The sequence below is a fragment of the Leptonychotes weddellii genome, chromosome 11 (genome assembly GCF_054177405.1).
Source record: "Leptonychotes weddellii isolate Sample4059 chromosome 11, ASM5417740v2, whole genome shotgun sequence".
Taxonomy (NCBI): domain Eukaryota; kingdom Metazoa; phylum Chordata; class Mammalia; order Carnivora; family Phocidae; genus Leptonychotes; species Leptonychotes weddellii.
Window position 1 is genome coordinate 44,868,455 of NC_138379.1, and position 15,259 is coordinate 44,883,713.

Consider the following 15,259-nt stretch of genomic DNA (forward strand, 5'->3'; position numbering starts at 1 on the left):
CCGCACTTCCTTTGGGAAAAATTTGTCCTTTTTAATCTCAGTCAAAGGCAGGACTGAAACGTCTTGTATTTCCTATACAGACTTTTGTGCTGTGTGTCTATCTTGTTCTTGTTCTGATGACATGTTCTAGATGGGGCAATTGCATGATGGTGGAAGCTCCACCACGGACCCCTGACTGGCAGAATTGCAGAGCATGGCAAACTTCACACATGAACCGATGGGAGACCCTGTAGGGTGACTGAGAAGCCAATGTTTGGTGAATTAAAGCACAAAGATTTTGGTATTGTTTGTAACCCACAGAAATGTAAAGTAATCATGGCTTAGAAACTCCTTTTGAATCACTTACATCTACGAGGCAGGAACTGAAAATCATGCAGGCATAATCACTGAGCTATACTGAAGTAAGTTTTTCATAACAATGAATAAACCTGTGATGCTTTTCAAGTGCAATCATAATCACCTACATTTTGTACAAATTACATTCTGAGAGCTGGCATTTTTTATCACCTTTTTATCATATAATACTATCATCGAGTATCCTTCCTCATGCAGCTCTGCACCAAACAACAGTAAGTTTTATCAAGGCAGGAAGGGAACTTTTCTGTGTTGTTCCTTTTTGTCCCAGATCTATTACAAGGTGCTGCACATAGGGAATGATATTAGAATAGAAAAACAAGCAGTTATACAACCCTAATATTTTAATTGCATTGAACATGCTGACGATAATCAGAGTTCTGTTCCACTATTGCCCTTGCAATCAACGTAATTGCTGTGGTGCATGTAAATTCTGGTATGAACACTGATACCAACTCCTTTGAAAAATGTTAAATAACAATTTTTCCTGTCTTCTCTGTTTTGTTTTTAAAGTTTACTCAGATACTTATCTCAATGCCTGTTGTTTATTTGTTCTGTATGAGCACAATCAAACCACATTACTTCCTGTGGCCTGTGGTTTTTTTCAGACTGAAACAGTTAAAATTCATGGGCCCAAAGTGGGAGATCTCTCATTTAGATTCCTTCCCAGCAGGAGGTATAGGAAATGGAGGGGGACACAAAGCCCTAAGGAGGACTTTTTATTCCCTGATACCCGAGTGCATAGTAAGCTGGAATATGGATCACAGCAATGTGGTGAGCTCCAGAGACAGACTTTGGGTGGTAGGAGAAGGAGCAAGGTTCATTCAGGTTTCCGACCAAAAGCCCATGTTTCTTTGTATTGACAAACTCTGATTTCTTCACTGATTTCTCCCACTTTAAATCTGATGTCTCAGAGGTGGTTCCTGGGACATCAGCCAGTGCCATCCTCCTACCCTCCTACCCTCCCACCCTCTCATCCCTCTTGGGCCTCTGATTCCCTCCCACATTTTCCAGATGAATTTTTTGTTATCTCTTCTCAGACAAGCTCAAAAACATCAGGTCCTCTATGTAAGTGTAATTTTCAAATTATAGATTGATCCAAGGTTTTACAGCCCAAAACTGCCTATCTCAACTTACTCAGAAATGCATAAGGGGTACTGGGTGTTTGAGTTTGGGAAGTAAGGGAGTTCTTGAGGGCTAAATAGAAGGAATCCTGATTAAAAAGTCAGCTTTTACACCCTGTACTGCCAAACATCTCTTTCTTCACATTCCAGAAGCTCTTGCCCTCATAAAAACTTCTCACATGAAGTCTGGAGGGAAACTTTAGGTGTCTGGGGCCCAGGATGTGAGGTCAAATCAGAGATTCAAAAGGAGTAAAAGGGTGAATATGGGATTTGTAGGAGGCATGAGAAAGGAGGAAGTATTAGGAACTCATCTCTTTTGGTCCTCGTAATAAACTCTCCTATCCTGCCCCTGTTCACACCCCATAAATACACACACACGTGGAGCCCTGCACTCCCCTCCAATTGTCAGCAAGATTTATAGAGCAAAAAAAGACTATCCAAAGTCACATCTACTGTACATCTCTGCCTTCACCACCACACACCGTATCATCCCTCTTCTCCTTTCTGACCTGTGATAATGAAAAAAGGGACAACCACTTTGAAAAACACCTGGCAATTTGTTATAACATAAAATATGCATTAATTCTAAAAACCAGTAAGTCGTTTACAGTATTCACTCAAAAGAAATGACTGGTCTGGATTTTTAGAGGAGTGGACAGGGAGATCTCACCAAGGCCTGCCTGAGGAACCACTACAGAAACAATTCTGGAAGAAAAGAGGGGAGAACTGGCTTTTCTTCATTCCTGAGGACTGTCAGAGTCCATCAGCTCACTGGGAAGAATGAGGCAAACCAGGAGAAACCAAAGTTTGGCTTAGGACATTGTTGAGAAATCCCACAAAGTACTCTGGACTCTTCCCATATTACCATGAATAATGATTGAGTAAAGCCAGGCAAACAGAAGGAGATTTCCAATGAAATAGAATTACTGCAGAAACAGGGGAGGATATTAACTTTCCAATAATATATTCAGTTAAAGAGGCTATTATAATTATAAATAAGACTGGGAAGCTATGAAGGTGATAAGAAAAAACTCATAATGCTAAAATATTTTACAATCAGATAAAATTCTTTTAGAAATCTGTAATTATTTAAGCAATTTATTCTATTAATTAAAACCAAGCAAAGGCAATAATTTAGAAATCAAACTAATATGTGTTTTTTAAATAATTTATTTCAAAGTCACAGGTAAAGGGAATCAGGAAAATAACAGACATCATTCTAAATCACTGCTCATCTGTTAGGAAATAGTAGCAATTATTAAAAATATTCTGTTATTTAATTTTCACCATAACTCATTAAGCAATTTTCATTACTTTTTTTTTTATAAATGAGGAAGTATATCTCATAAAATTTAGTTTATTTGATAAGGACCAGTATGTGGCAACATCAGAATTATAATAAAAGTCCACCTGTGATACAGAAAGAGAAATACTGCGTTTATGTGCAGGCTCTGCAACAGTTACACTAGGAAGTAGAGATTAGAATTGTGGTTGTCAGGAGCTAGGAGCTGGAGGAAATGGGGAGACACACACACACACATACATACCACACAATGGTAACCATGTAGAGGTGATGCATGTTTATTAGCCTAATTGTGGTGATCATTTCACAACATATACATGTATTCAACCATTAAGTTGTACACCTTAAATATTTACAGTTTTTATATGTCAGTGATATCCCAAAGCTGTTAAAAAACTGAAAACAGGTCTGCCTATGAGGGGTGTGTGTGTGTGTGTGTGTATCTAAAGCAGAACTGGAATAGTCTTGACAGTGGTGACAAGGATCTGAAAAATGGGGGAAATTGAGGAAAGTGTACAAAGCATGTCTCTTTCTTATTTCTTACAAATGTATGTGAAGTTACAGTCATCTTTTATTTTTTAAAAATGTTGACAATTTTGGGAATTCTTCTTTAGGGTACAAGTTTTACTTTGGTTTTGCATCCTTGGCTGAACTTTGCTTCCAGGTGGCAGACAGGGCCCAGGCAGAAGCATGAGTATTCAGAAACCTGTTGGTTTTTCCAAAGGACTGGGCAAGGGGCTCAAGAGAGACAAGTGAAGAGAGGAGAGGTTGCAGAACTGTGCAGGGGCCCCATCATCAAGCCTCCTTTACATAGTTAAAGGGAGCACTGGGAATTTTTCCATAGGATTACAAACATACTATATATTTACAAGTACAAGAAGCAAATGGACCGGCTTTCCTAGATTCCTCTGGCTTTAAAATAATGAAGTCTCCTCATTTCCTTTTCTCTCCTGAAGCAGGGCAGACAGAGAGATTATCTGCTGTCCCTGACTACAGAAGTGACCCAGATGCTGGGCTATCAAAAGGAGCATTGCCTCGTATACTTTGGACACCTATAATTTCATAGTTTTGTACACTTTCATTATTATGATCCTATCACATTTTCTGCTACTTCTAGAAGACATTTTTATATTCCTCAAATTATTCATTGTAACGATGGGGTGACAGGAAGGCAGAGGTCAAAGGGAAAATTTAGAAGATCAATTTCCTCCAGTTTCTAGGGATGAGTGCTGAGGTATAGGTGTATGTGTGTGTGTGTGTGTGTGCACCTGCACACACATAGATTCCAGAAATATTCACCTTGGAATCCTTTGTGTCATCAAAGGTCATCCAAAGATGAGGCAGATGGGGTTCTGGGGATAAGCAGGAATGAGAGCAGATGCTGTTTAACCAGACAGCCCATTTTTTTTTTCTCCTAGCTCTGAACATAGTTAAAGAAGAGTTGGGAATACAGGGCGCCTGGGTGGCTCAGTCGTTAGGTGTCTGCCTTCGGCTCGGGTCATGATCCCAGGGTCTTGGGATCAGGCCCCGCGTCGGGCTCCCTGCTCAGAAGGAAGCCTGCTTCTCCCTCTCCCACTCCCCCCGTTTGTGTTCCCTCTCTCGCTCTCTCTCTCTCTCTGTCAAATAAATAAATAAATAAATCTTAAAAAAAAAAAAGAGTTGGGAATAAAAATGCTAAAAGACACAGGGATCCCACCAAGCCCCAAATGAACATCCATTGCAGAGATAACTCCCCTCCAATCTCACCGAAGGAGGAGAGCAGGATTTCCCTCTTCCTTCCTGAGAAGTTTCAAGTTGTTGCAAAAGGAAAGCTGATCAGACAAGCAAAACACTTACCTACACCATTGTCAAGAAATCCACTATTGTACTTCTCTTACTGTATCACTGTGAATAATAACTTTTTAAAGCTGGGCAAACAGCCCAAATTGAAATTCAATTTCAGTGAAATAGAATTACTGCAGAAAAATGAAAAAAAAAAAAAAGACTAGGCAGCTATACAAAAACATTTATTAGCTAAGATTGAAATAAAATTGTAAAAAAAAAGAAAAGAAAGAAAATTGTAATTCTTTAATCAAGTTATTTTATTTCTTAACACAAAACAAGTGTACTAATGTTGAAAGTAAGCTAATATGTATTCTTAAAATCATTTATTTTAGTCCAAATGAGAGGGGGCCAAAAAATAAATAGACACCTACTAGATCCCTTCTTACGTGCTAGAAAACATTTTGTTGGTTAATTTTCACAATTCTATATCAGGTACCTTTCTTTTTTTTTTTTTTTACAAATGAGAAAACTGAATCCCATAGAATTTCATGAGACACTGACACAGCTTATATTTTCTAGGAGCAAATATTTATTAATAAATCAAGATACTCAGGGGCACATGGGTGTCTTAGTAGGTTAAGCATCTGCCTTCAGCTCAGGTCATGATCTCAGAGTCCTGGGATGGAGTCCCATGTCCGGCTCCCTGCACAGTGGGAGTCTGCTTCTCTCTCTCCCTCTGTCCATCCTCCTGTTCTCTCTCTCGTTATTTCTAAATTTAAAAAAATAAATCAAAACACTTAGATGTTTATACTTAATGGCATTTATTTTCTTACAGTGATCCTAAGCATGGTGCAGTTTTTACACCAAGATGATTTTAAGAAAATAAACACATCATTTATGTACATTATTCAAGGTTACACTGCATTGTGTGGAGAGACAGAACAGGAACTCAAACACTCTGGACACAAAACTATCACTCTTAGTTATTATTTTTGATGTTTTTTTCTGAATGAAGGGTGTTCAAATGGAGAGAAGGAAGGCAGCAAGGAAAAGATGATGAGAATGGTGCAGATAAGCTCAGTGCATCAGCTGCACCCAAGGCAAGAGGCACTACAAAGAAATGAGTATGGATGTAAGAAGGTTCAAGAGCTTGGTGAGCACAGAGTATGGGGTCATTACACTCCATAGGGTTGAAATACAGAAAAGCTTCCTGAGAAAAGGAACGTGAAGAGAATTTGTAGATGAGAAACCCGTGGTTTGTGACATTGAAAAATGAGACAGTGCCAGCCTCATAGTCTAGGAAAACTCCAACACAGTGGGGAGGGACAAGCAGGGCCAGGATTAAGATGAAGGGATCAGAGAAGGATGACTCCTCAAAAGCATTATATTCAAGTTGATCTGGCACCTTTTAATGCAGTAGTCATATTTGGTTGAAACCTAGAGTAAACATGTTGGTAATTTCAATCATGTCTAACATGAAATTTCACACTGGGTTCTGGGCATTTTCCATTATATACCTCCAGAATCTACCTCCAAGTAATGTTTCCCCAATCCAATAATGAGGGATCCCAGAACACCATAATTGCTATTATATGCATTATTTGGTTTCCAACAGCACACACACCTCATTTGTCTTCGATCTGTAGAAATAGGCAGCATATGTTGTATTTTGGAGATGATATGGAGTCATGTGAGGTGCAGAAAAATTGGGGCTGGGTGAGAGACATGACTTAGCTTTGTTTGTGACACTGTGGGAGGGATCTTGGGAATAACGTGAGTGGGAACTAGGAAGAATTCCGTCTGTTCTTGGGAGAGGTATAACACTGCAGAAGCAGAATATGTATGTATGTGTTGGAAGGGAAAACAAGGGTGTTGGAACATGAGACCTACTAGGAATGAAAAATTCTGAAAGGTGATGAGAACAAGGTGGCTTGATGACACTGATTTCTCCTCACCTCAGTAGCACTACATGTGTCAGCTCTCAAATAATAAAAGACCATAATCAACACAAAGGAGACAGCCCTGAAATCTCTTTCCCCTGAAGATTAGGGGAAGGACTGGGGACTATGGAGAGGTAGTGAACTGGTTAAGGAGAGTGTGCCCCAGACACCTGGCCACTTCCCATTAAATATGACCATATCATCAGCATGTGATGTCCTTTGTCTTCTCTCTCCATACCTAGAAGTTGTGCCCTTTTCCCCATTTAGCCCCTGCCATCACAAGACTCCCACAGCCAACCACTTGCTCCAGCACTCCTCACCTCTAAACGCTTCTATTATCACTTTCAGATCAGGAATTCGGGACACTTTCCTTTGTTCCTTGAGAAACATGTTTTGTTTCTTCAGACTCAAGTTCTTACTCCTAAGGATGACAAAAATTGAACCCCACACTTCTGAATTTTTGTCCTTCCAAAATGACTGACTTCCTATTCATCCTATTGAAGAGCTTGAGCCCTCCTCCCCAGAGACCCTGAGAAAGAGGAGAGCAGACTCCTGACCTTGGAGCCAGAAGAAATGTGTTCATGTTTACCTTCCCAGTTACCTTCTGTGTGACCTTGGGAAAGTCTTGACCTCTCAGAGACACAGTTTCTTCCTTCCAAAATTAAATCATCAACCTCTCCCTCTCTATCTCCTAGAAATTATATGAAATAATGGATATAACAAAACAAAATTTTGGTACCTTGAAAAAAACTTAATGTGTGGAAAAGCCACTGCATGGATGCAGGTTCCCAGGCCAGATGTTCAGAAAGTGAAGTTGCAGAACCTGGCTCCTGGATGTTTGGAACATATCAAGTGTGGGAATATTGTCTGGGGAGGACCAAGATCTTTAAACTCTGCTCCCCAGTAGGGAAGCCCTCAGAATAACATCTGAGCTTTTAGGTTCTCTGGTAAAATTTGCAAACACTTAGAACAGAAGACACGAACACCAAACTAATGATGGCCTGAATTTCATGTGTTAGGAAAAAGCTTGATGCTGTCAGGTAGGTGTGCAAATTTATACACAAGGATGTTACCTTTCCATTCTGGCTTCTAAAATGTGTGACGGAGATGGATCACTTGTGTGTATACTAGGGCCAAAATATTCCATGAGATTCAAGGTTGCTTTTGGAAATCTAAACAGAGCCATATAGAAGGTCTCTTCTATTCCCAGGGCAGAAGTTTAAATATAAGGGAACTGTCTCCAACTCCAGGTGCTTGGCTATGAACTTCCCATAGCCAAGCTCCTATGAAATATAAGTACCTGAGTTAGTTACGGGCATGCAAGGTGAATAAAATTTATGAAGTCACAGGGGTCCCACCCCTTATCCACAGTACTGCTACTGACCCAAACTGTGTGACTTCCCACCACCCACATTCCCTCCCACAGAACCTGGTCCATTGTCAATAGTTACAGAACACTCAAACCACAATTTGTGAATAGAAATTTAACATATAACTACACCCAAATTGTCCTGCCTTGAGAGATGTTTTATTCTAATTGATCACCATAGAACTCTAATGACTTTAAACCTCTTTTCACTGCACAAAAGGACCATCTCTGATCCCCCACACATACCTTTCCATGATGTGATTCACATCCTAGGGAAAAAAGGGAAGACGTGAGTCAAGAGGTAATAGACCCTTCTCATTTACAAAGCTTCATCACATCCCCACCAACCCCATGGTAGGAGTAAAGATGGTCTCAATGTGAGAGCAAATAAGTAAAAATAAGATCCAGGCTAATCATTCCAGAAGACATGTGAGGTTGTCAGATGTCCTAAAAGGTAGAAACAGCTTTGAGCCTTGTAGAATTATAGCATGAAGCTTCTAGTATCTGGAAATGAGACATATTTATGAGGAAAACAAGAGTCCCATAATTGTTTCCTAAATGCATGAGAAAGTTTGAATAATGCAATGGTTCTTTCATTTATTCAACAGAAACATAAAGTGATATGCCATTATTTGCCAAACCTCAGGACAGGCTTTGGAGAATCAAAGATGAGTAAATAACCATAATATCCCTCAAGAAGTTTACACGGCTTTGCAGAGGACACAAGCAAATATATTAAGTTAGATGTTTTTCAAATCTCTCCTCATTTTATACACTACCTATAATTGACCTTATCCACTCTCTTAAATTCAACACACACATATATGCACTTGATTTCCAACTCTTTGTTTTTACTCAGTTTTGTCTCTTAGATGCACGTTAACATATTCAGTAGTAAAGAAGCCACAGGAACTAGTGGGTTAAGATGTTTAATATGTAACTTACCATTCACCAACCAAATCGTCTCCTCTCTTATACTCCATTGTTCATAATGTTACAAATATTCACTCAGCCACTGTCCTAAAACTACAATTTTTACCTGCACTTCAGGTTCTGCTGAGCAATTTAATCCACACTCTTTTTTTTGTTATTGTTTTTATTTTTTTAAGTTTTTATTTAAAATTCCAGTTAGTTAACATACAGTGTAATATTAGTTCAGTTTAGTCCATATTCTTAACAGTTTTTAGCCATCTGATTTTCTTTATCATCACAGGTATTGTTTTGGTTGTTTGAACAAATATCTACCAATATATTTGGTTTCCTTTACCTCAGCCTTCTTTCATGTCACCAAAAATTAGGCCAACAGGTGGGTCAACAAGGGCCAAAAAAAAAAAAACGGTTTTGCTCTCTGTATTAGGACTTTTATGTTGTATATGACAAAAAGCAAAACCAAGTAGAGAAAAGGATTTGGGGGAGCAGTTATAACTTTAATCAAAGCTGAATTTTGAAGCTCAAACCCTATCATCAGGATCTGGTCTATGTCTTCCAAATTCTATTTATTCCCTCTATATTGAATTTACTCTCAGTTCATGAAGGAAACATGAATCTCCTGATATAAACTCCAGAAGAAAAGAGAACTTCTCTTCCCAGTTAAAAACAACACCAACAACACCACCAACAACACCAACAACAAAACACAACCAGAAAACAAAAACCAAAAAATTCTTATGTCTGCGTGTCATTGCTCTGCATTGGATCAGGTGCCCATATTAAAGCATCCCTGTGTTGGAGCTGGAAGGAAATGAAGCAGTGTTGGAGGCAAGTTTCTATATCTTACTGGAATTAACTTAGTATTAATCTGAAGTAGGCCATGATAGGGTAAGATGCATACTCTAATCACTAGAACAACCACTAGGGGGAAAAAAATTAAAAAACAAACAACAACAACAAAAGAAACCCACAGAAATAGGAAAACTTAACATTTTATGCTAGAAATATTTCTTTAACTCAAACAAAGCTAGTTAAGGAGAAAGGACAATGAAAACTACAGGCGACATATGGAAAAAAAACCAGTAATATGATAAATGTAAATACAGCTACATCAACATTAGCATAAAATGTTACTGTCTTTAACACCTCCATTAAAAGGCAATGATCATTGGACTGGATAAAAAGCAAGATTCAACTATTGGTATCAACAAGAGACATATTTTGGATACAAAGACACAAATATGGCAAAAGTAAAAAGATAGAAAAATATATACCATGCAAGCAGTAATCATAAAATAGCTCGTGTCTATATTAATATTAGACAAAATAGACTTTCAGACCATAAATATTATGAGAGAATGAGAAATTTCAGAATGATAAAAAGTTCAGTACATCAAGAAAGGATATAACAATTACAAATGTAAATGTACAAGAGCAGAGTTTCAAAATACACAAACCAAAATTGAAAGAATTAAAAAGAAAAACAGACAATTCAATAGTTGTAGATTTTGACAGCTCACTCTAAATAATTGATAGAATAGCATGTATGTCACCAAAAATACAGAAGACATGGATGATACTATTAACCAACTTGACCTAACAGATATCTATAGACTATTTCATCTAATAAATGCAGAATACACATTCTTCTCAAATTCACACTGAAAAATTTTCTGGACATACAATATTTTAGTCCATAAAACAGGTATCAATACATTTAAATAGTGAAATAATAAAATATGATTACAAGAAATTATATTTGAAAACCACAGCAGAAAAAAAGTAAGAAATCAAGTATTGTTAAATTAAACTGCATACTTTCTAGGTATTTACCCAAAGAATACACAAATATAATTCAAAGAGATACAAGCACCCCAGTATTTCCAGCAGCATTATCTACAATGGCCAAATTATGGAAACAGCACAAGTGTCCATCAAATGATTACTGATAAATAAAACATGGTGTATATATATTATAATATATAATAATTTATTTATGTCTTTATATATATAAAGAATATGTCATATATATGTGTGGGGGGTGTAGATAGATGATACATAGATAGATAGATAGATAGATAGATAGATAGATAGATAGATGATAGATAGATAGATGATAGATAGATAGATAGATACTATGGAATATTACTCAGCCATAAAAAAGAATGAAATCTTGCCATTTGCAACAACACGGTTTGAGCTATAGAGTATTACACCAAGTGAAATAAGTCAGTCAGAGAAAGACAAATACCATATGATTTCACTCATATGTAGAATTTAAGAAATATAACAAATGAGCAAAGGGAAAAGAGAGAGAGTGAGACAAACCAAGAAAAAGACACTTAACTATAGAGAACAAACTGATAGTTATCAGAGGGGAAGTGGGTGGGGGGGATACGTGAAACAGGTGATGGGGGTTAAGGAGGGCACTTGTTGTGATGAGCACCAGGTGATGTATGGAAGTGCTGAATCACTATATTGTACACCTGACACTGATATTACACTGTAGGTTAACTGGAATTTAAATAAAAACTTAAATAAATAAATAGCACACTTTCAAATATCCCAAGGGTTAACCAAAAAATTCACAAAAGAAATTAGAAAATAAGTAGAACTAATGAAAACAACAACTAAAGAATCAAAATATGTGGAATAATATGTTGGCTAATTGAACATAATAATTAAATAAATAAATATAATAAATATATGGAATATACCTAAATTATTGCATTTATATCATTAAATACTTTATCAGAAATGATGGTCTCAAATAAGTAATCAAAGTTTTCACTTTAAGAAACTAGGAAAAGGGGTGCCTTGGTGGCTCAGTCGTTAAGCATCTGCCTTCAGCTCAGGTCATGATTCCAGAGTCTTGGGATCGAGTCCCACATTGGGCTCCCTGCTTGGCGGGAAGCCTGCTTCTCCCTCTTCCACTCCCCCTGCTTGTGTTCCTGCTCTCACTATCTCTTTCCCTGTCAAATAAATAAATAAAATATTTTTTAAAAATTTAAAAAAAGAAACTAGAAAAAGAATGGCAAACTAAACTCAACACACACACGTGTTCATGTATGCACACATGCACACACTTGTGTGCATGTGTGTACACACTCATGTTCATGTGTGCATACATATTAGTGTTCATGTATGTACACACATTCGTGTTCATGCATGCACACACACTCATGTTCATGCGTGCATATACACATACACACACAAAGGAAACAATAAAGAGGAGACGAGACACAAATGACACAGAAATGTTAAAAAAAAGCGGGGCGCCTGGGTGGCTCAGTTTGTTAAGTGGCAGCCTTGGCTCAGGTGGTGATCTCAGGGTTCTGGGATTGAGCCGCTGTTGGTCTCCCTGCTCAGTGGGGAGTCTGTTTCTCCCTCTCCCTCTGCCCCTCACCCCTGCTCATGCTCTCTCTCTCTCCCTCTCGAATAAATAAAATCTTTAAGAAAAAAAATGGTTAAAAAAGTAAATGAAATAATAAAGTTTGTTCTTGAAGAAAATCAATAAAATTGACCAAAGACAACTAAACTGTCAGCAAGAAAAAAAAAAGAGAAAAAGCACACCACCAAAATCAGGAATAAAAGAGGAGACATTACTGTGTGTGCTGTAGAAACCAGAGGAATTATAAGGGATTATTATGACTACCTTTATGTCTACAAATCAGGCAACTCTAAAGTGGACAAATCCCTACAATGACATTTATTATCAAAATATGACTTAAGAATGGTAAAAAATATAAGCAAACCTAGTACATATTTTTAAATATTATTTTAAGCCTTTTGAAAAAGAAAAGCCCAGAATGAGATGGCTTCACTGGTGAATTCTATCGAATATTTAAAGAATAAATAATACTAGTCCTTCACAATTTGTTTTTTGTTTATTTGTTTTTCAGGAAATAAAGAAAGAGGGAGAAAAATCTTAGTTTATTCTATGAGGGGGAAAAAAAGTCTTAGAATGTGACGTTCATTTGTCTGTGACCAAGCTGAATCATGAAGAGGTACCTGAGAAGTCCTTGGCACTAGATCACTGATCACAGAGCCCTCTAGACTAGCACTGGATACAGTACAAATTCTGCCACCATCAGATTTCTGCACTGCACTTGATAAATAAATATGAAATTGTCCCTTGTTATTTATTCCTATAATCTCTGACACACATACAAGAAAGGGGATACTGCAAGGCCAAAGGAACCTTAGTGTCACCACCAGGAAGAGCAAAGCAACATGGGAGAGAAGGAAACTCGGTCTTCATTTTTGTCAAATCTCAGATGCTGGGGCTTCTTCCTGAGTTACCTGCAGCATGTCTACTGTCGACCCCTGCAGCCGATGCTCCAGTTCCGAGACCAGGTCTCTCACCAGCTGGCTCTGCTGGACCAGCTCATCCTCCGTTGCAGCCAGGGTGTCAAGAATAGCTTTCTCCTCGCTCTCCAGTTTCTGCACCACCCTCAACTCCTCATTCTCCAGGATAGTCTTGAGTTTTTTAAACTGTGCTTGGACACCCCTTTTTTCATTTTGCATGTGATTCTTCAGAAATGAGAAAGAGAGGTACTCAGGCTATCGGCAGAGACTGGGAGTCAGAAAGAGAATATTTTCTTTGGAAAGTTCTCACTGGGAAATGACAGAAGAGCAAGGGAGCAATTCTTGGGGAAACCAACTTTTCCTATTATTTTTTTGTCCATCACATTCCAAAACGATGATCTCAAGTCTGCATTATTGAGGCCAACCTTGAGCCCAAATAGGATCCTTGGGTGTGGCTCTATTTTCACGTAGCTGTCCAGGACAACCAAGACTCCTTGCTTTACTGCTGACCCCCATCCTCTCACCCTTGGCTGAAAGTTGAACAATGAAGACAAAACCATGAGTCATTGCTAAGTGTCTTCCCCAAGGAGGGTCAAAGACTCAAAATCACAACAGGAATGTAACACAGAATTCACTAGCCATCTTCTATGTGAATACCTCCCCCTAAACATCTGTGTTCATTTATAACATGTTCACTTTTCAGCCCCCACTTTATCAGGGAAAGGATAAAGAAGAGGACTAACCAAAATACTTTTGGACATATCAGACATATCAACTATCAGGGAACAAAAAGGAAGGGAGCTCCTTGTCACTAACACCCAAGGTCCTGTCTATATTTTTGTCTAACTCTCTCAGGAAGTATCTCCTCCTACCTTCCAGGAAGTTCTCTCTTCTCTGAGGGTAGCTTCCAACATCTTCGCTTCCTGCTGCTCCTCCCTCAGCTTCTGCAGAGCTGTCTGGAGCTTCTCCTATGAGAGAGGAGTCACACCAGAGTAAAACTGTCAGATTTCCCAGCATCAGCATAGAAGATAAATGGGGAAAATATCAGGCCAATCCCAAAGGGACTAGAGTTTACAGAATCAGTGAGAATAGCAATTAGAATCTATGACTTGGAAGAAAACCTGACGTGGTGAACATGTTCTTTAAGGCCCAGTGATGAGCAACAACTAATGAATTGTTGAACACTACATCAAAAACTAATGATGTATTATATGTTGGCTAACTAAACATAATAATAAAAAAATCTTTTCAGCATCTACAGAAATAATCACTTTTTAAATATATAAATGTATCAATTATATTAACAAAATTACATTCTATTCAGAAAACTATATTAAGAGATTTCCCAGTACTTAATTATACTTGCATTTAAAAAATAAACCAAAAATTAATCAAGAAAGAGAAGACCCAGGTGATAGACATCACCATCCCTTCATCAAAAAGAGGACTGATTCTCTTTGTACTATTAGAACAAACCAAACCCTGCAGCAAGGAAAGAACTTACATCTCCATCTACCCTCCTGTTCAGCAGGGTGATGAGGACCTCTCTTGAGCACTAAATCTCCACCCATCTAGCACAAGGCATAAAAGTATCTACTTCTGACTAAATCTGTACTATAGGTTTATCCTTTCATAATTTAATGGAATGCACAAAAATGTCCTTCAGGCAAAAAAATTTTTTTTAAATGTTCTTCAGGCCTTGAAAGGTGAGAATAGAAAGAAAAGACATCACAGGCCTCAGGCCTATGATGACAAGGTAATTAAAGTTGAGTGCATACACCACACACAAAAATAGACTCAAAATGGATGAAAGAACTAAATGTGAGACAGGAGTCCATCAAAATCCTAGAGGAGAACACAGGCAGCAACCTCTTTGACCTCAGCCGCAGAAACTTTTTCCTAGAAACATCGCCAAAGGCAAGGGAAGCAAGGGCAAAAATGAACTATTGGGACTTCATCAAGATAAAAAGCTTTTGCACAGCAAAGGAAACAGTCCACAAAACCAAAAGACAACTGACAGAATGGGAGAAGATATTTGCAAATGACATATCAGATAAAGGGCTAGTATCCAAAATCTATAGAGAACTTATCAAACTCAACACCCAAAGAACAAAGAATCCAATCAAGAAATGGGCAGAAGACATGAACAGACATTTTTCCAAAGAAG

The 15,259-nt window shown here is 38.0% G+C and overlaps 1 protein-coding gene across 2 annotated transcripts in view; it reads right to left on the reverse strand.

The window, feature by feature from the left end:
* Positions 1 to 5,111: 5,111 nt before the first annotated feature.
* The window catches only part of LOC145716207 (E3 ubiquitin-protein ligase TRIM34-like), a 21,482-nt gene continuing 11,334 nt past the window's right edge, over positions 5,112 to 15,259 (reverse strand). The window contains exons 4-8 of one of the 2 annotated variants that reach the window (XM_081798711.1): positions 13,965 to 14,060; positions 13,087 to 13,317; positions 8,101 to 8,123; positions 6,806 to 6,906; positions 5,112 to 5,314 (exon numbers count right to left, since the gene is read on the reverse strand). In XM_081798711.1, coding sequence (XP_081654837.1) covers positions 5,214 to 5,314; positions 6,806 to 6,906; positions 8,101 to 8,123; positions 13,087 to 13,317; positions 13,965 to 14,060 — 552 coding nt within the window. In that variant the 3' untranslated portion in view covers positions 5,112 to 5,213. Of the gene's footprint in view, positions 5,315 to 6,805; positions 6,907 to 8,094; positions 8,124 to 13,086; positions 13,318 to 13,964; positions 14,061 to 15,259 lie in introns of both variants that reach the window. The other variant, XM_081798713.1, reaches the window with a different exon arrangement.